This window comes from Oncorhynchus gorbuscha, linkage group LG24 (genome assembly GCF_021184085.1).
Source record: "Oncorhynchus gorbuscha isolate QuinsamMale2020 ecotype Even-year linkage group LG24, OgorEven_v1.0, whole genome shotgun sequence".
Classification (NCBI taxonomy): Eukaryota; Metazoa; Chordata; class Actinopteri; order Salmoniformes; family Salmonidae; genus Oncorhynchus; species Oncorhynchus gorbuscha.
In genome coordinates this window covers 12,370,370-12,396,111 of record NC_060196.1, presented here as the reverse complement: position 1 = coordinate 12,396,111, position 25,742 = coordinate 12,370,370, and the positions used below count along the sequence as shown (strand labels likewise).

Genomic DNA, 25,742 nt, shown 5'->3' with positions numbered 1-25,742 from the left:
TACTGTATCTCTTCTTCCCAGCTAGTATAGTGTGTGTGTGTGTGTGTGTGTGTGTGTGTGTGTGTGTGTGTGTGTGTGTGTGAGTGAGTCATTCTGACAGAATATACTAGTCTGTCAGTATATTAACTCCTCCCGTTCTCTCCCCCAGCCGGGTCTGCCCCTGTCAGTGGTGTGTGAGATCTGTGCAGAGGGGAACCAGGAGGGAGGAGAGGGGCCAGTCTTCGCCCTCACCCTCATGGAGTGTTCCAACTGTGCCCAGATAGCCCACCCCGCCTGCCTCAAGGTAATCCCGACACTCCTCAAACTATATACCCTACCTTCAAGTTTCAGCTTGATTTGCCATATGTATAAAATGAATGTTTGAAATCTTACTCACCAGAGGTCTCACAATCAAATCGGCATTAAAACGCTCATCACTTTTTGTTGTTGTCTGACATCAGTACAGATGGAGGTTAAACTGTCCCTCGATCTCTCTCTGTTGGTTCTCAAACAAAATGCTCTACACTTCTCTGACCACCTCTCTCTGTCTCTCGGTCTCTGTCTCTCTACCTCTCTGTCTCTCTACCTCTCTGTCTCTCTACCTCTCTGTCTCTCTACCTCTCTGTCTCTCTACCTCTCTGTCTCTCTACCTCTCTGTCTCTCTACCTCTCTGTCTCTCTACCTCTCTGTCTCTCTACCTCTCTGTCTCTCTACCTCTCTGTCTCTCTACCTCTCTGTCTCTCTACCTCTCTGTCTCTCTACCTCTCTGTCTCTCTACCTCTCTGTCTCTCTACCTCTCTGTCTCTCTACCTCTCTGTCTCTCTACCTCTCTGTCTACCTCTCTGTCTCTCTACCTCTCTGTCTCTCTACCTCTCTGTCTCTCTACCTCTCTGTCTCTCTACCTGTCTCTGTCTCTCTGTCTCTCTGTCTCTCTGTCTCTCTGTCTCTCTGTCTCTCTGTCTCTCTGTCTCTCTGTCTCTCTGTCTCTCTGTCTCTCTGTCTCTCTGTCTCTCTGTCTCTCTGTCTCTCTGTCTCTCTGTCTCTCTGTCTCTCTGTCTCTCTGTCTCTCTGTCTCTCTGTCTCTCTGTCTCTCTGTGTCTCTGTCTCTCTGTGTCTCTGTGTCTCTGTCTCTCTGTGTCTCTGTCTCTCTAGGTAACAGGGGATGGTGTGGTGAATACAGATCTGCCCAGCTGCTGGGAGTGTCCCAAATGTGTTCTGGGAATCACAGACACTGAGGTAGACCCTCCTCTATCTATACACACACACACACACACACACACACTGTGTCCCGGCTAGCTAACGGCCGTGACTCTCTCCCTGTGCTGTGTGTCAGTCTTCGGGCACCGATGATGATGACAGTGGGGCGTCCGTTGGCCTCGGCGCTGGCGTGAGCCCCCTCTCCTCCACCCAGGGGCCTCTAGGGGTCTCCATGGAGCCAGGCTCTGCTCCTGGGTTGGGGGACGAGGGCTGGGGCAGGGCGATACTGCTATACCCAGGGCTGGTTCCCAACCCCCCCTCCTCTTCCTGGTTCTCCGAGGCGCCCCTTCCCTCCCCTGGGCAGCTACTACTAGAGCAGCACAGCCTCAAGCGGGCGGGGAGATGGGCAAGCGGGCGTAGGAAGAGGGTGAGAGGCCTACCGCCGCCACCGTCCTTCCCCCCCCGCCCGTTACATCATCATCACTCGCCTATCACTGCTCTGACTGACGAGGGGAGGGGCTGGGGTAAACGTGGGGCTTTGGGCTCCACAAATACTGTCAATGTAGAATCCTTTGCTTTAGAGTTGATATCAGATACTTTATCTGTGCTGGTTTTCAGCTTGCCTGGCTTAATGGACCAATAGAAAAGTCTGGCACTCCAGGCAGACTCAACTATTTGAACCTAGGTCTAGTCCATGTATTTGTGAGACTGTATTTGTGGAGCAGAAAGTGTTTGTAGCCTGAACAAAAGCCCAGTGCATGTGGAGGTTGAGCGAGAGAAACAGCAGCTTGTCATGTGAATGTGCTTGTCTGTCTTCAGTGCAGCAGGCATTATGTCAACAGAAATGTTACAGTATTCAATGAACAGTGAATTTCTGTTTCATTGATGTTTTTCTTTTTTTGATTTCAGGTGAAGGAGGACAAGAATAAAATGTTACACGCGGTAAGTATGGCAGCGTATAAAAATGTGTTAAATTAAACTGAAGACAGTTTTTCACCCTTTCCCTAAAGGATACTTCGCTCCCTCTCTCCTTTCCTCTGCCCTCTTTCATTTTCTCCTTTCTCCCTCCTTCCTTCCAGAAACGCAAGTCTTCTTCGTATCTCGACGGCCGCATCGCCAAGATCTACCGTCGCCGTGGTCACAGCCGAGACGACGACGACTCGGGCAGCGATGATGATGATGACGATGAAGGTTCCAGGGGCGGAGGAGGAGGCGCGGGACAGAAGATGTCCGGGCCATGCCCTCGCGGCAGTGGCTCCGCCTCTCGGAGAGGCTATGGGACTGGGAGGCGGGGCATTTGGAGAGGCTCCTCCCACAGAGGAGGGTCTGGCCGCGGGAGTGGGCTTGCCCCTCACTCCTCCCTGAAGATGAGGCGCGGCAGAGGAGGGCTGGGGGCGGGCCGAGGGGATAGAGAGGGAGGGCGTAGGGAGAGGGGCGGGAGAGTGCGCCTCCGGGGAGGCACCAGGATGCAGAGACGCAGGGACGAGTCAGAGGATGACGATGATGATGATGATGATGATGATGACGACGAGGAAAATGACGACAGCGAGGAAGATCGGCAGCATCACCACCGGCAACGCCGCAGGCGGAGGAGAACGGACGATGAGGAAGACGACGACGATGAGGAAGACTACGATGATGAGGAAGACAGCTCGGCCCGGGACCTGGAGGGGGAGGATGAGGAGGTGGCGGATGAAGAAGACGATGAGAACAGGTCAGACTCTGAACCAGAGCCTCCCGTCCTCCTGGTGTCTGACCTTAACGACGACCTCCTAAACGGCTCATACCTGACAGTGACCCTACAGCGCCCCCCCAGGGCCAAACGCCACCCCGGCTCCATCGTGCCCAAGCTGGAGGCCGCCATGTCTCCCAGAACCCACGGCGGCGGTCCAGGTTGCGTTCAGCATAAAACCCCCGGGAAGACGCGGCACAAAAACGGCACGGTCGCCGCCGGCAACGGCCTGGCCCAGCCCTCCAAGAATCCAGTCGGCCGGCCGCCTCGTCACCGTATCAACAATCCCCACGGCGACACAGCAGACAGGGAAAGAGAGAGGGACACTGCCTCTCATTCCAACTCTGACTCCTCGGCCTCCCCCACCCCTCCTCCCCACTCCTCCCACTCTCCTTCCTCGCTCCTGTCGCTTCCCTCCTTCAAGGATGTAGGAAACGAGAAAGGAGGGGAGAAGGAGGTGTGGGTGGCGGTGTTCCGTTACCTGAACCGAGCCGAGCTGGCTAGCTGTATGGCTGTCTGTAAGGCCTGGTACAAATGGTGAGTCACACAATGTCTGTCTAATTAGATTCCAATTCACAGCCATAAGCATGGCTTGTTAGTGATTGGGGGGGGGGATCTACACAGTTGCGTATTGGGATATTATTTTTGGCGAAATATAGTATTAACAATATCGCAATATTTTCTGCTCGTTGGCTTGTTCTCCATCTTTTAAAATATGGAGCCAATTTGTTTTCAGCACTTATTTCCATGACTGATCCAACCTGGTTTCTCATGGCTCTGTTGTCTCTTCAACAGACCTCTATATGGTGAGCAATATGTTTGGAACATCGAATCGCAATAAAATGACCGTATCCAATCGCGTTACTTATAGAGTCGCAATCCATATCGTATCGGCACCTAAATATGGCGATCATATCGTGAGGTCCCTGGTAATTACCAGCCCTGCTTATTGTTTCTATAGACAAAGGAGTTTATTTCCTGTTTACACTCTCCTTAGTCTGTGGACCAAAGGGCACTTTCTGTGGTGCTTCTCCACGACGCGTGTGGTTTTTACACCAGAGACAGGAGACAATCATGTCATTTTTAATGGATGAAAAATGCTAAATCTGCGTTGAAACAGAACCAGGAAACCTTTTATCTGACATCCTCATCCCAACTATCCTCGTTTCTGTACCCCTCTCTTCCCTCTCCCTCCTCTCTGTAGGAGTTGTGACAAGCGTCTGTGGAGTGGTGTGGATGTATCGCGGTGTCCCTCCCTCTCCTCCCAGGCCCTGCAGGGCATCATCAAACGCCAGCCCACCTCCCTGGACCTTTCCTGGACCCCCGTGTCCAAGAAACAGATCACCCTGCTCATACACCGCCTGCCAGGTAGGACACACACACACACACACACATATATATATATATATATATATATATATATATATATATATATATATATATATATATATATATATTACATTTAAGTCATTTAGCAGACGCTCTTATCCAGAGCGACTTACAAATTGGTGCATTCACCTTATGACATCCAGTGGGACAGTCACTTCATATATATATAGCTACTGCACAGACACACCAACAGTCTACACACACACACCTTACCATCACAATTTGAATTAAAAACCTTCTCCATCCTCTCTCTCTACCCCCCCCACCCCCGTCTCTTCTCTCAGGTCTGAAGGAGTTGATGATAGCAGGTTGCTCCTGGTCGTCCATGTCAGCCCTGTCCACCCCCAGCCTGCCGTGCCTCCGTACCCTGGACCTGCGCTGGGCAGAGGGGGTCAAAGACACCCAGATCAGGGACCTGGTCATACCACCAGGTCACTCGTCATTACTGACTGACTAACAGGGGTGTTGGGAGTTAAACCTCTCTCCTTTTCCTACAGGCCGTTATGACTGCAGCAGGCCACTGGTGCCGTGTGTGTTTGACTATAGTAGTTTGAGGAATTATGTAGCTGCTTCGCCTCCCCTATGATGAATGAATCTAGCGTTTTTAGCTGGTTGGGTTTGGTGAGTAAGTATTTTATATTGAATGGGGTGTGTGACGGTACTGAACGCATCTAACCCCTCTCTCCCTGCAGGTTGTGACAGTCGGTCTCGGCTGCGTGGCTGTGTGGCGCTGCGTCTAGCCGGCCTGGACATCAGTGACTCCACCCTGAGGCTGATTCTCCGTCACATGCCCCTGCTAGAGCGGCTGGACCTGGCCCACTGCAGGGACCTCACGGACCAGTCCATCTGCCTGCTCACCGCCGCCGGCACAAACACACGCAACACGCTCACGGAGATCAACCTCGCAGGTAGGCACGCACACCCATGGAATGCATAGAGATGAACCTTGAAGGTACACACAGCTCACATGTGAATTTGCAATGGCTGAGATCAGCCTCTCAAGTACACACACACACACACACACACTCATTTCCTTCATACAGGTTGTACACCTCTGTCTCAGCCCTCCTTCCCCCTCCTCCCCCAGGTTGTAACAAGCTGACGGACGGCTGTCTGGCGTACCTGAAGAGGGCGTCTGGCCTGGCGCTGCTGGACCTGCGGGGCTGCAAAGGTGTGACGCTGCGGGGCTGTGAGGGCTTCATCTCGGACCTCTCTCACTGCGTCCTGTTCTGTATGACGGAGGAGAAACTCATTCAGAGGATATCGTAAAACTCACCACGTTCTTACCCCTACGCAAGGGGCACGTAGAGACCCCGTGCCAGCCGGCCAGTCAGGGGGGGAGATGGGGAGCAGCCAACACCCCTCCCCTGAAAAGGAGAACAAACGCCCCCCCAAAAAAGGAGGGCGAGCTAAAAACAAAAGTGAAAAGACGTTCCCACTCCTCACTTGGGATGAGAGGGGAGGATGAGGAGAGGGGAGGATGGAGGGATGGTGTAAGGAGAGGGGAGAATGTGCTGTTGCAGCGTGTTTATTAGGAGGGTTAGGAATGATATGGATAGCACAAAGACACTTGCTAGTGTTGTTCACGCAACAGGGCTGAAAATGGGAACCCTGGGCCTCCCGAGTAGTGCAGTGGTCTAAGGAACTGCATCGCAGTGCTAGCTGTGCCACTAGAGATTCTGCTTCAAGTCCAGGCTCAGTCGCAGCGGCGCAAAATTGGCCCAGCGTCGTCCGGGTTAGGGGAGGGTTTGGCCGGCCATGATGTCCTTGTCCCATCACGCACTAGCGACTCTTGTGGCAGGCCAGGCACAATGCACGCTGACACGGTCGCCAGGTGTACGGTGTTTCCTCCGACACATTGGTGCGGCTGGCTTCTGGGTTAAGCGGGCATTGTGTCGAGAAGCAGTTCGGCTTGGTTGGGTTGTGTTTCTGAGGACGCACGACCTTCGCCTCTTCCGAGTCCGTACGGGAGTTGCAGCGATGAGACAAGAATGTAAACTACCAATTGGATACCACGAAATTGGGGAGAAAAAAAGGTTGAACAAAGAAAATGGGAACCCTATGGATTGAATGTGGGTTTTTGTGCAACATGGTCTACATGAAGTGGAGTGAATCAGGGTTTAGGTTTCGGAAGGGGACTGGGGAAGACCCAGACATGACTGGTGTGTCCCACTAGGTCCAGACTCTATGCCACACTGTCCAACACTTCCACGGACTCCTTGGGGAAACCGAGCCGTCGGGACTCTGAAGCACCGAGGGGGTGGTGGTGATGATGAAATGCAAACGGGTGCCAACACGTTCCTGGAACCCCCCCCATTTCGGCTCTCATTGTCTCCGCTCTTCTTTTCACGCCATCCTCACCTCTGTTCCATACGCTTACAGCCATGAGTTTTGTTGGATAAAAAACGTACTGTATCTCCCATTAGTTACATCCAAAACGGTACCCTGTTCCTCGTAGTACACTACTACAGAGCCCTGGTCAAAGGTAGTACTCTATGTATGGAATAGGGTGCTATTTGGGACGAATACGTTGTTTCTCTTCAGTTTTACTTGACTCCGTTTCTCACTACCAGCCACTACAGGTGTTAACTTTTCTTCTTTGAATTCCCTCATTTGACCGACTATTTTCCTCCTGTCATTTTAACGTCTTTCCCTTCTGTCAGTCTTTTTACAGGTGTAATGTTTTGTTCATCCCTCCGTCTCTGTCCCCTATAATGTTATTGTTAATAATGTTGAACCGGACGGCTCTTGGGTTGGGTGCGTCGCAAATGTCACCCTGGACCCAATATAGTGCACTACTTTTGAAAAGTATATAGGGTACCATTTGGGACGTGGTCTTGGTGAATTGTTTTGGTCGCCCTACTGCAGTTGCTCAATGGGACTGTAATGTGCCTGTAGCATTGCAATCAATTATATAATTATTTTCTGAGATGTTTTGCAGAAATTCTCTTAATTTGTGGTTTTTACAAGAAAAGAAAAAAAATTAAAACAAAAATCTGAAATGAATAGTGTGTGCACACGTCTTGATTGAAATTATGTTGAGGTCAGTTGCCAAGTACAGTACCAGTCAAAGGTTTGGACACACCTACTCATTCAAGGGTTTTTCTTAATTTTTACTATTTTCTACAATATAGAATAATAGTGAAGACGTGACACATGGAATCAAGTAGTAACCAAAAATGTGTTAAACAAATCAAAAATAAATAATAAAACCCTTACACAGCCTGGAGGTGTGTTGGGTCATTGTCCTGTTGAAAAACAAATGATAGTCCCACTAAGCACAAACCAGATGGGATATCGCTGTAGAATGCTGTGGTAGCCATGCTGGTTAAGTGTTGCTTGAATTCTAAATAAATCACTGACCATGTCACCAGCAAAACACCATCGCACCACCACCTCCATGCTTCACAGTGGGAATCACACCTGCTGAGATCATCCGTTCACCTACACTGCGTCTCACAAACACAGCGGTTGAACCAAAAATCTCAAACTTGGGACTCATCAGACCAAAGGACAGATTTCCACCGGTCTAATGTCCATTGCTCGTGCTTCTTGGTCCAAGCAAGTCTCTTCTTATTATTGGTGTCCTTTAGTAGTGATTTGTTTGCAGCAATTTGACCATTAAGGCCTGATTCACGCAGTCTCCTCTGAAGAGTTGATGTTGAAATGTGTGAAGCATTTATTTGGGCTGCAATTTCTGAGGCTGGTAACTCAAATGAACTTATCCTCTGCAGCAGAGGTAACTCTGGGTCTTCCTTTACTGTGGCGGTCCTCATGGGAGCCAGTTTCATCATAGCGCTTGATGGTTTTTGTGACTGCATTTGAAGAAACTTTCAAATTTTCCACATTGACTGACCTTCATGTCTTAAAGTAATGGACTGTTGTTTCTCTTTGCTTATTTGAGCTGTTCTTGCCATAATATGGACTTGGTCTTTTACAAAATACAACAACTGATTGGCTCAAACGTATTAATTTGTGGAATCTCTTTCCTTAACTTTTAACAAGGCACACCTGTTAATTGAAATGCATTCCAGGTGACAACCTCAAAGAGTGTGCAAAGCTGTCAAGACAAAGGGTGTCGACTTTGAAGAATCTCATAAAATATATTTTGATTTAACACTTTTTGCTACATGATTCCATAGTTTTGATGTCTTCAATATTATGCTACAATGTAGAAAATGGCTTTTAAAAGATGTATGGAATGAGTAAGTGTTTTGACTGGTACTGTAAGCTATCATGCATGTTGGCTGCAGTGTTCATACATTGTCTACTGAAAGTCCACTACAATCCATAAACTTTTAGGGATTATAAAACCATTATTTAATGGCATTCATTTATAAGTGGTTAAAACATAGAAGGCTCCCATGCACAAAACGGTGTCCCAGTGGTCCCTGGGAAACGTAGTGCACTCCTACAGTCACCATCTCTGTTGTAGGCTCATCATTAAAGAGAAACTGCAAGTCAAAAACTAAACGCTGACTATATACACAAGTTCCCCTCCTTTTCAAATATGATACCATATGCAAGATAAGCTATGGTTTGATCCATTTTTATTAGGCTACGGATGCATCTGAAATGGAACCCTATTCCCCATATAGTGCACTAATGTAATGCACTAACTTTGACCAGGGTCATAGGGCTCTTATCAAAAGTAGTGCACTATATAAGGGATAGGTTGCCATTCCAGACACCCTATATCTGTCAGTACTTAATTTGTAACATAATGTCTTGTGCTTGAAAGAGGTATATAAAACAGCTTCATACATGCTTCTGTTGGGTAAATATCTATGTAGGTAGAGTACTTCCTCTGTAACAATGTCCTATAGAGGGTTCAGGTTGGAGGAGCAGGAGAAAGTGTTGAGCTTGTATCCCGTTCCACTGTATAACTTATTCTGGAACTCCACCCTGGGAAGAAAGACGACGGGAATATTAGGGATGGAGAATGGAGTTGTGTAAAGGACGTCACGCTGCTTATTCAGCGACTACCACTTCCTCCTGACATGACTCGCGCTGAGGCTCGAACCAAGGACCTCTGCTTTGTTAGCACACGTGACTGCGCTCCCGAAGCGTCTTACCAGTCCGCGCAACCGACACGTTCACAATTCTGTGACACTTCGGGCTGAGACGTTTCATACATCCCCGTGTGTGTTGTGTTGGGCATGGGATACAAATCAACTGGTTGTGTGTGCATTATTTAATGTGTTTGTATGCCTGGGTGAGAGATGGAAGACATCGATAGGTCATTCACATACCGTTTCCCAAGAGAAATGGAACACATTGTGACCCACCAGTGCAATCTGAGTGCGTGCAGGAAGGCGGACAGCCCCTCCATGACGAGCAGGACGGAGACGGTGAGTGTGGCAAAGAAGGAATAGATGACGGCTAGAACTACAGATCCCATGTAGCCCTGCCACGACAGGCTGATACGCATCACCATCACCCATAGCACCTCCGACAGCTCTGCAACACACACACACTGGTATTACGCCGTGTTCAAAGCAACTGGGAACTCTGAAATCTCTTGACTTCAGTGCGTTCGAGACAACTGGTAACTCGGAGAAAAACTAACTTAGACTGAAAAATCGCTTTGAATATTCATCCAAGTCAGAATTCCAGGACGGAAACTCATCTTTCTAGAGCTCCTGAAGGTCACATGATTTGATCTCGTTTTTTTTTTCAAAGTTCTCCGTTGTCTTGAAAGAACCAGTATGCAAAAAGCATACAAATACATGTGGGCTCTTTTTTATATAGAGTACCAGTCAAAAGTTTGGACACCTGCTCATTCAAGGGTTTTTCTTTATTTTTACTATTTTCTACAGTGAAGACAAACTATGAAATTTAACACATATGGAATCATGTAGTAACCCAAAAAGTGTTAAATCAAAATATATTTTAGATTCTTCAAAGTAGCCTCCCTTTGCCCTGATGACAGTTTTGCACACATGGCATTCTCTCTCTTCATGAGAAATGCTTTTCGAAGCGTCTTGAAGGAGTTCCCACATATGCTGAGCACTTACTGGGCACTTGTTGGTTGCTTTTCCTTCACCTTGCGGTCCAACTCATCCCAAACCATCTCAATTGGGTTGAGGTCGGGTGATTGTGGAGGCCAGGTCATCTGATGCAGCACCACATCACTCTCTTTCTTGGTCAAATAACCCTTACACAGCCTGGAGGTGTGTTTTGCATCATTGTCCTTTTGAAAAACAAATGATAGTGGGACTAAGTGTAAACCAGATGGAATGACATATCACTGATGTGGTAACCATACTGGTTAAGTGTGCCTTGAATTCTTAATAAATCACAGAGTGTCACCAGCAAAGCACCCCCACACCTCCTCCATGCTTCACAGTGGGAACCACATATGCAGAGATCATTCGTTCACCGACTCTGCGTCTCACAAAGACACGGCGGTTGGAACCAAAAATCTATAACTTGGACTCATCAGACCAAAGGACAGATTTCCACCGGTCTAATGTCGATTGCTAGTGCTTCTTGGTCCAAGCAAGTCTCTTCTTATTGGTGTCCTTTAGTAGTGGTTTCTTTGCAGCAATTTGACCATTAAGGCCTGATTCACACAGTCTCCTCTGAACAGTTGATGTTGTAATGTGTCTGTTACTTGAACTCTGAAGCATTTATTTGGGCTGCAATTTCTGAGGCTGGTAACTCAAATTATCCTCTGCAGCAGAGGTAACTCTGGGTCTTCCTTTCCTGTGGCGGTCCTCATGAGAGCCAGTTTCATCATAGCGCTTGATGGTTTTTGCGACTGCACTTGAAGAAACTTTCAAAGTTCTTCAAATTTTACGGATTGGCCGACCTTCATGCTTTAAAGTTATGATGGACTGTCATTTTTCTTTGCTTTCTTAAGCTGTTCTTGCCATAATATTGACTTGGTCTTTTACCAAATAGGACTATCTTCTGTATACCACCCCTACCATGTCACAACACAACTGATGGGCTCAAACGCATTAAGGAAAGAAATTCCACAAATTAACTTTTAACAAGGCACACGTTAATTGAAGTGCATTCCAGGTGACTACCTCATGAAACTGGTTGAGAGAATGCCAAGAGTGTGCAAAGCTGTCATCAAGGCAAAGGGTGGCTACTTCTAATATAAAATATAGTTTGATTTGTTTAACACTTTTTTGGTTACTACATGATTCCATATGTGTGATGTCATCGTTCTGACATCGTCACTATTATTCCACAATGTAGAAAATAGTACAAGTAAAGAAAACCCCTGGAATGAGTTGGTGTGTCCAGACTTTTGACTGGTACTGTAGGTGTGTGTGTATCCATTTACCTCCAGTTGTAGTGTTGGAACATAGGTTGCAGGAGCCATCCCGAGGGGAAGGGGCTGAGGCCTCTACTGAAACACTCGTTGTACACAGCTCTGGTGTAGATAGAGAAAAGACCCATCAGCAGAATCAGATACCGACCACCAAACATCATCTGGCAGATCTGGGAGAGGAGGGGGGAGAGAGATGCTCTTCAATTGGATGAGGTCAAGAGGGGTACAGTGTGTGGCTGGGCCAGTTGAAATACTTTATTTTCCAACACACATTTCACTCATTTCCTCGGGAAGAGGCTCTAGCATCAGCTCCAGTCCTCTGGTCTTTCTCCTGTAGTACCATTCACGAGGAGAGTGGTAAGGTGTGTGTACCTCGTTGTCATTGGTCCTGAGTTTGAGGTCTCTCTCCTGCAGCACCATCCAGAGAGCGGCCATGGTCATGAGGAGGCCGTGGCCCACGTCCCCAAACATCACCGCAGACAGGAAGGGGAAGGTGATAATGGTGTACACCGCTACGGACGGAGACACAGGAGGGACAAACACAAAAATCATACAGAGAAAGAGTTAGGGTTGACAGAGTTGGGGGATGCCTGTTTTGTTTGCTGGTGTGTGTGTGTTGGGTTGACCTGGGTTGACCTCTCTGTATCTGGCAACACGGTATGCGTCTACGATGCTCTGGAAGCCGGCTGTGAAGGAGTTGTGGGGAAGAGGGTGGGAGGAGGGGTGCTTGGGTCCGGGAGGCGGTTATAGAATGAGTCCACACCACTATCGTTCTTCCTCTGGGGAGAGAGAGAATTATACCTGTTATTGCCTGAAGCAGTGGTTCCCAAACGTTTTATAGTCCCTTACCCCTTCAAACATTCAACATCCAGCTGGGTAACCCCTCTAGCACCAGGGTCAGCGGGGTCAACATTTTCAGCTTCCAGGAATTGTGTACAGATCCTTGCAACATGGGGCTGTGCATTATCATGCTGAAACATGAGGTGATGAAGGAGGATGAATGGCACGACAATGGGTCTCAGGATCTCGTCATGGTATCTCTGTGCATTCAAATAACCATTTGTAAAATGCAATTGTGTTCGTTGTCCGTAGCTTATGCCTTCCCATACCATAACCCCACCGCCAACATGGGGCACTCTGTTCACAACGTTGACATCAGCAAATTGCTCTCGCACACGATGCCACCGGGATTCATCCGTGAAGACCACACTTCCCCAGCGTGCCATTGGCCATCGAAGTTGAGCATTTTCACGCTGGAGTCGGTTACAATGCCAAACTGCAGTCAGGTCAAGACCCTGGTGAGGATGATGAGCACATTGGAGATGGCTTATGGTAGAGAAATTAACATTCAATTCTCTGGCAACAGCTGTGCTGGACATTCCTGTCGTCAGCATGCCAATTGCACGCTCCCTCAAAACTTGAGACATCTGTGGCATTGTGTTGTGTGACAAATCTGCACATTTTAAGAGTGGTCTTTTATTGTCCCCAGCACAAGGTGCACCTGTGTAATGATCGTGCTATTTAATCATCTTCTTGATATGCTACACCTGTCAGGTGGCTGGATTATCTTGGCAATGAGAAATGCTCACTAACAGGGATATAAACCAATTTGTGCACAACATTTTAGAGAAATAAGATTTTTGTGTGTATCGAACATTTATGGAATTTTTTATTTCAGCTCATGAAAATTGGGACCCACACATATGTTTGGTCAGTATACTTAATTATCTTAACTAAAAACATTTTACCAGTAGTCAGGGCTGGCGCTAGCCTTTTGTGGGCCCAAAGCGAGACTTGGCTTTGACAGCGGAGAGAAAAATGTACATTTTAAAGTTCTACACATTTAGCAAATGTTGCAGTTTTAAAGCTTGCAGCAACTTTATAACCGATTTCATGCAATTCTTCCCATTTTGCAATGGAGTGGAGATACATTTGTGCAGTTTTAAGCAATTGTCGTGCAATTCTGCACATTTTGACATGACTTATGACATGACTTAATATGATATCTGAGTGAGAGGGACAAACAAAATCTATGTAGGCCCCCTTGAAGTCAGGGCCCCTGGGCACGTGCCCTGCGTGCCCAGTCGATATGCAGCCAAAATTATGAGCTGACATGAATAATTGAGTGACTGTCAGTGACTGAAATAAGAAGAGAAAAACTGCGGATGCCTAACCAAATTTAGAAATTGCACCTTGTATATTCTACTATTCTAACTCGCAACAGTAAGTTGAGACCCAGACTGAGTTCCTAAAAAAAAAATGTTTTTGGAAATTGATCCGAGGGCCTACAAAAGAAAGAAAGAGAGAGAGAGAGAGAAGGGAGGGGCAACTGGTGGCTTCTCTATCTCCTCCCCTCCCTCCTCCTCTCTCACCGTTCCCTCTATCAGGGCGCTCTGCAGCAGTAGCAGCTTGCTGACGGGACACCAGGCCTCGGCCATCAGACACTTGTCAGTGACGGAGGGGCTGCAGAGGTTGAGCACGGCCTGGACGGCCTTACACTTCTGGAACCGCACCTTCCACTGGGGCAGCAGGGCCACCGAGCGACACAGCAGCTGCTGCAGGTAATGTTCCGTCTGGGAGAGGACCTGAGGGAAACCATGGAGGCAAGGAAGGGGTTTAATAAACACAGAATACATAGAATTCATAGAAATAGAACGAGAACCATTCTAGTGATATGGACAGAACACCTTCCACTGGGGCAGAACTTCCTGTCTGGGAGACCTGAAATAAATCATGGAGAGAAGAAAGGGGTTAACAAACCTGGGTGGTGCCATAGAAGTAGAACAGATAGAGCAGGTGTAGCCTGATATCCACCCAACATTGTTGACGACTGACAGAGACACGGAAAACTGAGAGATAATGACTGTTCTAGCTCAAAATAATCTGTCTCTGTCCATCTCTCAATCTCTCCCTTTTCTTACCGTTTTGATGTCTATGATCCTTCCCTGCAGCCCGTGCAGAATCTTCTCTCTCTCCGTTGTGCCCTCTGGGTAGTCAAAGGTGTGGGTGTGGAAACTGAGAGAGGGACAAAAGAAGAAAGAGAGAGGAAAGTAAGAGAGAAAGAAAGAGAGAGAGCGATAGAGAAGGGGTAAGAAAAAAAAGGACACCAAGAATCATCAGATTAGACAATAAATTCAACATTCCAACAACATGGAACTGAAAATTGTTATAAGCTTTGGACCTGCTCTCACTAACCAATCACAGATCTTCTTGACTTTCTGTCCAATCTGCTCGCCCCAGAAAAAGATGAGGGAGACAGTCCACTGGACCATCTCGCCCTGTGATTGATCGCAAAGAATGAAGTAAGGAAGTGGGATTTAGAAGGGGAAAAAAACATATTTTTGCTTATTGTCAGGCAAAGGAAATACATCCAATCTTCATAACGGAACACTCATAATAACATGATCCTCCAACATTATTTCCTTTACTCGTCCATCTTTATTCCTTATTTCCCTCCCTCCTTCCCTCCTTGCATTCCTCCGTCTTATCTCCCCCCTTTCATTTCTTACCGTTTCAGGACTCTCCAGCCTCTCGTCCATCTCCCTGAAGTCGACGATGATGTAACCGCGGCACGCTCGCCATAGCAGCCGCTCAAACGACGGAACCTTCCACGGGTGGACCACGCCAGACACAAAACTGCGAAGGAGGCGGAAGAAGACAAGTGAGGGGAAATATCAGGTAACACCTCATTTGGATAGTCCATCTGTCTACAGACTATCAGTAACATTTCAACCAGCTATCTTCTAACCCTTATTCTAAACCTAACCTTAACCCTTACTCTAACCCTAACTTTAACCCTTAACCTAACCTTAGCAAGCAGTTGCTCATCAACTGATAGTTTGTTGATAGTATGACCATCTACAGATTGAAAATCCGGACTATCCAAATAAAGTGTGACCAAATATCGTTCCTTTTTTCTCCTCTTGACTGGTAGTGTCCCAAATGGCACCCTATTCACTATATGTAACCTTTTATTTAACTAGGCAAGTCAGTTAAGAACTCATTCTTATTTACAATGACCGCATACCGTCACCAACCTTAACCAACCTAAACCAACCACGTTGTTCCACCTTCTACATATGCGATGACATCACCTGGTTTAAACGTCTCTAGAGGCTATATCGCTCTCATCATTACTCAATGCCTAGGTTTACCTCCAATGTACTCACATCCTACCTTACCTTTGTCTGTACATTATGCCTTGAATCTATGCTATCATGCCCAGAAACCTGCTCCTTTTACGCTCTGTTCCGAACGTGCTAGACACCCAGTTCGTATAGCCTTTAGTCGTACCCTCATCCTACTCCTCCTCTGTTCCTCTGGTGATGTAGAGGTTAATCCAGGTCCTGTAGTGCCTAGCTCCACTCCCACTCCCCAGGTGCTCTCATTTGTTGACTTCTGTAACCACAAAAGCCTTGGTTTCATGCATGTGAACATTAGAAGCCTGCTCCCTAAGTTTGTTTTACTCACTGCTTTAGCACACTCTGCCAACCCGGATGTCTTAGCCGTGTCTGAATCCTGGCTTCGGAAAACCACCAAAAACCCTGAAATCTCCATCGCTAACTATAACATTTTCCGCCAAGATAGAACTGCCAAAGGTGGGCGGTGTTGCAATCTACTGCAAAGATATCCTGCAGAGTTCTGTATTACTATCCAAGTCTGTACCCAAACAATTTGAGCTTCTAATTCTAAAAATGCACCTTTCCAGAAACAAGTCTCTCACTGTTGCCGCTTGCTATAGACCTCCCTCTGCCCCCAGCTGTGCCCTCGATACCATATGTGAATTGATTGACCCCATCTATCTTCTGAGCTCGTGCTACTAGGTGACCTAAACTGGGACACCCCGGCCATCCTACAATCTAAGCTTGATGCCCTCAATCTCACACAAATGATCAATGGACCTACCAGGTACAACCCCAAATCCATACACACGGGCACCCTCATAGATGTCATCCTAACTAACTCACCCTTCAAATACACCTCTGCTGTTTTCAATCAAGATCTCAGCGATCACTGCCTCATTGCCTGCATCCGTAATGGGTCTGCGACCAAACGACCACCCCTCATCCCTGTCAAACGCTCCCTAAAACACTTCTGCGAGCAGGCCTTTCTAATCGACCTATCCTGGAATGACATTGGCCTCATCCCGTCAGTAGATGATGCCTGGCTATTCTTTAAAAGTGCTTTCCTCACCATCTTAAATAAGCATGCCCCGTTCAAAAAAAAAATGGAACTAGGAAATGGAACTATTCACTCCAGACCTGTCTGCCCTTGACCAGCACAAAAACATCCTGTGGCGTTCTGCATTAACATCGAATAGCCCCCGTGATATGCAACTTTTCCAACATAACCGCCATCGATAAGAGACATTACTGTGCAGCCGTATTCATCGACCTGGCCAAGGCTTTCAACTCTGTCAATCACCACATTCTTATTGGCAGACTCGACAGCCTTGGTTTCTCAAATGATTGTCTCGCCTGGTTTACCAACTACTTCTCTGATAGAGTTCAGTGTGTCAAATCGGGGGGCCTGTTGTCCGGACCTCTGGCAGTCTCTATGGAGGTGCCACAGGGTTTAATTCTCGGGCCGACTCTCTTCTCTGTATACATCAATGATGTTGCTCTTGCTACTGGTGATTCTCTGATCCACCTCTACGCAGATGACACCATTCTGTATACTTCTGGCCCCTCTTTGGACACTGTGTTAACTAACTTACAGACGAGCTTCAATGCCATACAACTCTCCTTCCATGGCCTCCAACTGCTCTTAAACGCAAGTAAAACTAAATGCATGCTATTCAATCGATCACTGCCCGCACCTGCTCGACCGTCCAGCATCACTACTCTGGACAGCTCTGACTTAAATACGGGGACAACTACAAATGCCTAGGTGTCTGGTTAGACTGCAAACTCTCCTTCCAGACTCACATTAAGCATCTCCAATCCAAAATTCAATCTAGAATTGGCTTCCTATATTGCAACAAAGCATCCTTCACTCATGCTGCAAAACATACCCTCGTAAAACTGGCCATCCTACCGATCCTCGACTTCGATGATGTCATGTATAAAATAGCCTCAAACACTCTACTCAACAAATGGATGCAGTCTATCACAGTGCCATCCGTTTTGTCACCACAGCCTCATACACTACCCATCATTGCGACCTGTACGCTCTCGTTGGTTGGCCCTCGCTTCATACTCGTCGCCAAACCCACTGGCTACAGGTTATCTACAAGTCTCTGCTAGGTAAAGCCCCACCTTATCTCAGCTCACTGGTCACTATAACAGAACCAGCTGTCAGAGCAGCTCACAGATCACTGCACCTGTACATAGCCCATCTGTAAACAGCCCATCTATCTACCTACCTCATCCCCATACTGTATTTATTTATTTATTTATCTTGCTCCTTTGCACCCCAGTATCTCTACTTGCACATTCATCTTCTGCACATCTACCATTCCAATGTTTAATTGCTATATTGTAATTACTTCGCCACCATGGCCTATTTATTGCCTTAACTCCCTTATCTTACCTCATTTGCACTCTGTATATAGACTTTTTGTTTTCTTTTGTTCTACTGTATTATTGACTATGTTATGTTTATTCCATGTGTAACTCTGTGTTGTTGTATATGTCGAATTGCTATGCTTTATCTTGGCCAGGTCGCAGTTGCAAATGAGAACTTGTTCTCAACTAGTCTACCTGGTTAAATAAAGATGAAATTAAACATTTTAAAAACTAGGAACAGTGGCTTAACTGCCTTGTTCAGGGGCAGAACGACAGATTTTTACCTTGTCAGCTCAGGGATTCGATCTAGCAACCTTTCAGTTACTAGTCCAACAGTTACTTGTCAGCTTAGGGATTCGATCTAGCAACCTTTCAGTTACTAGTCCAACGCTCTAACCACTAGACTACCTGCCGCCCCAGTATATAGTGTACTTGTTTTGACCAGGGCCCTTAGGGAATAGGATGCCACTTGGGACGCAACCACTATTGCTTATCACATATTCTCTTTTATATATTGCAATGCAAACTATATGGCAGCTGCTTGTCATGCCAGTAGGGAAAGTCCATTGATATTGTGTTCTTCCTAAATGGCACCCTATGGCCCCCAATTGCCTTTATGGTGCATTACTTGTGACCAGAGCCAGACCACTGTATAGGAGACAGGGTGCTACTTGAGACGCAGCCATTGACAATGAAGCCATTGATATCAGAGAAGGCTGGTGGGAGGAGCTATATGAGGACGGGCTCGTTGTAATGGCTGGAATGGAATTCAAGGAACGGAGTCAAACGTGGTTTCCATATGTTTGATACCGTTCAATGAATTCCATTCCAGTCTTTACAACGAGCCCGTCCTCCTATAGCTCCTCCCGCCAGCCTCCTCTGATATATATGTCACCTGTCACCTCAGCCTGATGCCTTGTCTGTTGTCCAGTAAGGCAGCAGTCTCCGGAGAAGAGGGAGGCGGAGCCTGACGGGAGAGTGAGATAGGAGAAGGGTACAAGGCGCTCAACCAATGAGAGCCTAAGTACAACCAAAAATGATAAGAACGTTTGGAAGGAATAGATGCAACACTCGCTTAAAATTCAAATCTTTATCCTTTATTTATCTAATTCGAGGTAAAAATCCTGATGTTTCAGCCGTCAATGGCCTTCATCAGAATGAAAGGGGAACGAAAGCTCGGGCTAAAGAAATCCATGCTTTTCCATACACATCTGCTGTGTTAATGAGTTCCTAGGAAACTTAGCCCATCCCGTTTGAAAATAACCTAAGAGGTTTACTTGAATTGTTTTTGACATTGGAAACTCATAATTCCAAGAGCGTGTGAGTGCAACAATGGCCGACCCCAGAGCAGCATAGAGAATACTGGGATATGTAGTTCATACCTGTGAGGTGGTTTGAGACCATGCCGGGATCTGTTGTTCATAGCTGTGAGGTGGTTAGAGACCATGCTGCAGTCTGTAGTTCATAGCTGTGAGGTGGTTAGAGACCATGGTGGGATCTGTAGTTCATACCTGTGACTGTGAGGGACTGTGTCTGGATCAAAAACCCTCTGTATTGGCTGAGCTGGATCAGCTGGTTCATCAGGCTGTCTCTGTTCCTGGACACCTGGACCAATCAGACAGCAGCACAGCAGAACAGTGGTCAGAGTATGAATCGCCCAGACAATGAAAGGAATACAAACAGCCTGGAATACAGTTGTATATGGTCCCGTAGTGTAAATTGCAAAAACAGTGCCTCTCCCCTTCTCAGTATCTTTCCCTCTTCTCTCCCCCTCACTCCTCTCCCGTTTCTTCCCCCCTCCTCGCTTCCCTACCTCCCCGTCTTCACCTCTCGTAGCTCCCTGGCCAGCCTCTCGCTCTCCTCCTCGATGGCCATGAGTTCTCTGGGCTGGGGAGCGGAGGGCACAGGGCTGGGGGTGGGGAGAGGACCCGCCAGCGGGGGGAACAGGGACCGGCCAATCTCCTGCTCCAGGTACGCTGGGGAGAGGGGGGTGAAGAGAAGAGAAGGAAAGGTGAGGTGGGGAGATGAACGAAGGGATGATGAACCGATGGAGGGATGGCGAAGGAATAGAAGATGTGCAGAAAAGGAGAGTGGAAGAGGAATGAGGGAGCAAGTGGATATCAGATGCAGATTATCAAAGAGGATGTGTAGAGGAGGAGGCTTGATGAATATCCCATATGAGAGTGCTCTCTGATCGTATGGTGTGAAGGTCAGAGGTCAGAGACTCACTGAAGGACTTCTCCATCTCCTCACAGCGCCGCACCTCGTTCACAAACTTCCTCTGGAACGAGTTGACATTGGGGTTCAACTGGAGTGGAGAGGAAGGAGGATGAGGAGAAGAATTAGGAATTAGAATACTAGAATGAATGTGAAGCTTCTTATGACAGATTAAACGGTCAGCCATGTTGGTAACCATAGTTTGCCAGTGATGTAATAAGATAATTGTGTAAAACAATGAATGTGAAGATTATCTGCCCTGTATGTTCGTTAGCTAGCTAACCATACAGTCTAAGAGGAATGATTCCACTGTTTTTTCAAATTAACTGACAATATGCCAACACTCCATTCAAACAATGCAGTCCATCCACAGCCATACACTGGCTGAAATCAGTTAATGCTAGGACTTAGACAATGTATGTTATTCTACGTGCCTTAAGTAGAAGCAGGAAATGCATCACCTATGCATTTACTACCATTCATTCCAATTTGACTGGCTTGGATTTCTCCCTGACCACAATGGCTGCCATTTTCACCTCATTCGAGAACTTTGAGGATTGATGGCATAGGCCCTCTAGTAATTTAATAGGATATCTATGGTATGGACTTCAATTATACATTTATGAGCCAAGTAAGCTTATTGTCTAATTAGTCTATTATCAGCATTACAATAGATGTTCAATACCAAACTGTCAAAGGGAACAACTCGCGTCTCTGAATTCGACCAGACCCAGCTCTCCAAGCTCGCTGGCGCAGTTGTAGGCTGACCCCGATTGGAGAAAGAGCGGCACAAAGACACACCTCCTCGCTCCGAACGAACGCGCCCATGGCGACCTGCAGAAATGAGTGTCACATAAACAATCACCTTTCAAAAAACATTATAAATGACCTGTTCAAAACTTCAGATAGATTCATTATTGTAAAAAGAGAATAGCATGAGTGTCATGTTTGGCTTGACACTGACAGCAGTGGAGTTCGCAGGAGCACAAACAGATCTGGGATCAGGCTAAAAAGAAAAGGTGTTTCTTGTCAATTTGACCTAGCTGGTGGGTTAAACAACGGTAACAAAAAAAAATGTAAAGAAATGAAAGCTGACACAGAGAGTCCGCAGAGCATTATAAGCATCAAGAGGAGGATGGAAAGATGGAGAGAAAGGAGGGATAGGTGTGGCGAGCTACTGAACACAGAAAAGTTCAGTTCTCGATATGTGACTCCGGGACAGATGGCCTGACAGTAAATGTGTTTAGGACGAGGGGAAGAGAACAGGATACTACCCCATGTGATTGAGAGATGGTAATGAGAGAGGGGGGGAGAGCGAGAGACTGATAAAATACTACAGTCACTCAAACCTAAATCAAAGTCAGTATGTACTGCAAATAAGAAAAGGAAATCAGAGAGCTGCAGTACACTTTAGTATATATGGAAGTACTATCACTACTAATATAAATAGTAGCTAGTTAGCATCTAATTACATTGTTGTAATGAAGTATTCAGACCTACATAGAGGGAGACAAAGCAAAGATACATAGGCTGTATTAAATAGTGATGGACGCTCACGAGGACTGTGTGCTATCGTTCCCTGTGGACGACGTGAGTAAGTCGTTTAGCATGTAAACCCTCGCAAGGCTGACAGCCGGACGGCATCCCAAGCCGCGTCTTCAGAGCATGTGCAGACCAGCTGGCTGGAGTGTTTACGGACATATTCCATCTCTCCTTATCCCAGCCTGTTGTCCCTACTTGCGTCAAGATGGCCACCATTGTTCCCGTACCCAAGAAAGCAAAGGTGACTGAACTAAATGACTATCTCCCCGTAGAACTCACTTCTGTCATCATGAAGTGCTTTGAGAGGCTAGTCAAGGATCATATCACCAAGGATCATGCCACCCTAGACCCACTACAATTTGCATATCAGATCCACGAACGATACAATCGCCATTGCTCTGCACACTGCCCTATCCCACCTGGGCATGAGAAATACCTATGTAAGAATGCTGTTCATCGACTACAGCTCTGCTTTCAACGCCATCGTGCCCTCCAAGCTCATCACTAAGCTCAGGGCCCTGGGTCTGAAGCACTCCCTGTGCAACTGGGTCCTGGACTTCCTGACTGTCGGAAACTACACCTCCGTCATGCTGATCCTCAACACGGGGGCCCCACAGGGGTGCGTGCTCAGCTCTCTCCTGTACGCCCTGTTCACCCATGACTGCGTGGCGCATATCTCCAACTCAATCATCAAGTTTGCTGACGACACAACAGTGGTAGGTCTGACTACCAACAGCGACGAGGCAGCCTTCAGGGAGGTGAGAGCCCTGGTCGGAGTGGTGCCAGGAAAATAACCTCTCCCTCAACACAACAAAGGAGCTGATCGTGGACTACAGGAGACAGCAGAGAGAGGACGCCTCCATCCACATTGACAGGCCGCAGTGGAGAGGGTCAAAAGTTTCAAGTTCCTCTGTGTTCACGTCACTGACAACCTGAAATGGCATGGGCCCTCAGATCCTCAACAAGCTCTACAGCTTTACAACTGAGAGCATCTTGACTGGCTGCATCACGGCTTGGCATGGCAACTGCTTGGCATCAGACCGCAAGGCGCTACAGGGGCTAGTGCGGATGGCCCAGTACATCACTGGGGCCAAGCTCCCTGCCATCCAGAGGAATGCCTGTGAAATTGTCAAACAAATCAGCCACCGAAGCTATAGACTGTTCTCTCTGCTGCTGCACAGCAAGTGTGGGACCAGAAGGATCCTGTAAAGCTTCTACCCCCAAGCCATAAGACTGCTGAACAGTTAATCAAATGACTACCTGGAATTTCATTTACCCTTTTTTCCACTATCATGACTATCATGACTCTATGCCCACTCACATATACATATACTGACACTCCCAACACTCACGCACACTTACATATGCTCACACACACAAAACACACGCACACACTTTCACATTCTACATACGCTGCTACTACACTTTATTATCTATCCTGCCTAGTCACTTTTACCCCTAAACTACATGTACATATTACCTTATCTACCTCGTACCCCTGCACATTGACTTGTAGAGGTACTCCTTGTATATAGCCAGGTTTATTGTTATTTATTGTTTTACTACTTTTTTTGTGTGGTGATTTTCTTTATTTTTAACTCTGCATTGTTGGGAAAGGGTTCTTAATTGAGCATTTCACGGTCAAGTCTACACCTGGTGTGTTCGGCGTATGTGACAAACACAATTTGATTTGATATAGTCCCTTCACACAGATAGCGTGGTGAAGAAGGCGCACAGTGCCTCTTCAACCTCAGGAGGCTGAAGGAATTAGGTTTGGCCCCTAAGGCCCTCATAAACTTCTACAGATGCACCAGTGAGTGCATCCTGTAGGGATATATCACCGCCTGGTACAGCAATTGCACCGCCCACAACAGCAGGGCTCTCCAGAAGCTGGGGCCTGCCCTCCAGGACATCTACAGCACCCGGTGTCACAGGAAGGCCAAGAAGGTCATCAAGGACCTCAGCCACCCGAGCCATGGCCTTTTCACCTTGCTACCATCTAGATGGCAGAGACAGGGCATTTGCATCAAAGCTGGGACTAGACTCTAGAGCTAGAACCGGATTCAGCATAGCTAGCTGGGATACGATGCTAGGAGGATACAATTACTCAACACAAGGCAATTTCGCTAACTACTCTCTTTTGAGCCATGCTGTAGGAGACGCTAAGCTGGCTAGCTGTCATCAGCATCAAAACACCTAGCAATAACCTAGCTAATAAAGAGAAGCTAGCTGACGTTGGCGAGCATTACTGTACACATGCCCGTCAAATAGAGATGGTTGACCATTTCATCGACATGTCTTCATCGTAGGGTGATAGCCAGCTACGTGAAACGAAAATGAACTTCTGTAATTTACCGTTATCTAGCTAGCTCGCCGGATAGCGATCTATTAGCTGTGGGGCACGTTATCCCAGCATTTCTCCCTCTAAGCAATTGGGATGGTGCAACGTGCACTCTGCAGAGACGTAAACAAAGGGGCTAACAGTACAGATGCACGTTAGATAACGAAGTTAAGATGGCTGAAACTATTTGAGGTCGTTTTTTTCCCTTTGTCTTTCTTCTGTGTCACACTGTTCCACTCTCAAACTCAAGAGGGCATGTGTAATAAGCATGTAACAGACCACACAATGAGAGCGGATTGGATTATTTCGATGTTTATTGATTGATGATCCAAAAAACAAAGTCTTCACCTGGCAAAAGATGTGTAAAAGAAAAATGCATAAAACAGGAATTTCATGAAGAGAGAAATGAAGGACAATAAACATAATGGATTGTTTTTTTTAAAACGCGGAAATGGAGGATAGAAGGCATGAAATCAACATGAAATCCACAAGCTGTGAAGACTAAGACCACATTCTGATACTGTTACGATATGAATCAAAATAAGATGGCACTGAGTTTCAGAAATATATACACTGCTCAAAAAAAATAAAGGGAACTCTTCTGTGAAATCAAACTGTCCACTTAGGAAGCAACACTGATTGACAATAAATGTCACATGCTGTTGTGCAAATGGAATAGACAACAGGTGGAAATTATAGGCAATTAGCAAGACACCCCCAATAAAGGAGTGGTTCTGTAGGTGGTAACCACAGACCACTTCTCAGTTGCTATGCTTCCTGGCTGATGTTTTGGTCACTTTTGAATGCTGGTGGTGCTTTCACTCTAGTGGTAGCATGAGACGGAGTCTACAACCCACACAAGTGGCTCAGGTAGTGCAGCTCAGCCAGGATGAAACATCAATGCGAGCTGTGGCAAGAAGGTTTGCTGTGTCTGTCAGCGTAGTGTCCAGAGCATGGAGGCGCTACCAGGAGACAGGCCAGTACATCAGGAGACGTGGAGGCCGTAGGAGGGCAACAACCCAGCAGCAGGACCGCTACCTCCGCCTTTGTTCAAGGAGGAGCAGGAGGAGCACTGCCACAGCCCTGCAAAATGACCTCCAGCAGGCCACAAATGTGCATGTGTCTGCTCAAACGGTCAGAAACAGACTCCATGAGACGTCCACAGGTGGGGGTTGTGCTTACAGCCCAACACCGTGCAGGACGTTTGGCATTTGCCAGAGAACATCAAGATTGGCAAATTCGCCACTGGCGCCCTGTGCTCTTCACAGATGAAATCAGGTTCACACTGAGCACATGTGACAGACGTGACAGTCTGGAGATGCGGTGGAGAACGTTCTGCTGCCTGCAACATCCTCCAGCATGACCGGTTTGGCGGTGGGTCAGTCATGATGTGGGGTGGCACTTCTTTGGGGGGCCGCACAGCCCTCCATGTGCTCGCCAGAGGTAGCCTGACTGCCATTAGGTACCGAGATGAGATCCTCAGACCCCTTGTGAGACCATATGCTGGTGCGGTTGGCCCTGGGTTCCTCCTAATGCAAGACAATGCTAGAC

At 47.1% G+C, this 25,742-nt stretch overlaps 2 protein-coding genes across 7 annotated transcripts in view; one reads left to right on the top strand and one right to left on the bottom strand.

The window, feature by feature from the left end:
* LOC124012101 (syntaxin-3-like) overlaps positions 1-7,303 on the top strand; it is a 35,436-nt gene extending 28,133 nt beyond the window's left edge. For 4 of the 6 annotated variants that reach the window (XM_046325511.1, XM_046325512.1, XM_046325513.1 and 1 more), the window contains 8 exons: positions 149-283; positions 1,132-1,215; positions 2,086-2,118; positions 2,256-3,445; positions 4,113-4,276; positions 4,582-4,728; positions 4,990-5,205; positions 5,385-7,303. In XM_046325511.1, the coding sequence (XP_046181467.1) occupies positions 149-283; positions 1,132-1,215; positions 2,086-2,118; positions 2,256-3,445; positions 4,113-4,276; positions 4,582-4,728; positions 4,990-5,205; positions 5,385-5,566 (2,151 nt within the window). In that variant the 3' untranslated portion in view covers positions 5,567-7,303. Of the gene's footprint in view, positions 1-148; positions 284-1,131; positions 1,216-2,085; positions 2,119-2,255; positions 3,446-4,112; positions 4,277-4,581; positions 4,930-4,989; positions 5,206-5,384 lie in introns of those variants that run through there. The other 2 variants (XR_006834661.1, XM_046325515.1) reach the window with 2 other exon arrangements.
* Positions 7,304-9,117: 1,814 nt separating this feature from the next.
* On the bottom strand, positions 9,118-21,136 carry tcirg1a (T cell immune regulator 1, ATPase H+ transporting V0 subunit a3a). The gene is given in 17 exon segments (XM_046327566.1): positions 9,118-9,202; positions 9,586-9,757; positions 9,867-9,871; positions 11,598-11,755; positions 11,958-12,097; positions 12,212-12,286; positions 12,289-12,364; positions 13,958-14,170; positions 14,507-14,600; positions 14,781-14,863; positions 15,095-15,221; positions 18,994-19,058; positions 19,610-19,696; positions 19,919-20,067; positions 20,321-20,399; positions 21,019-21,099; positions 21,101-21,136. Coding segments are annotated over 17 exon segments (1,725 nt in total).
* Between the last annotated feature and the right edge of the window lie 4,606 nt (positions 21,137-25,742).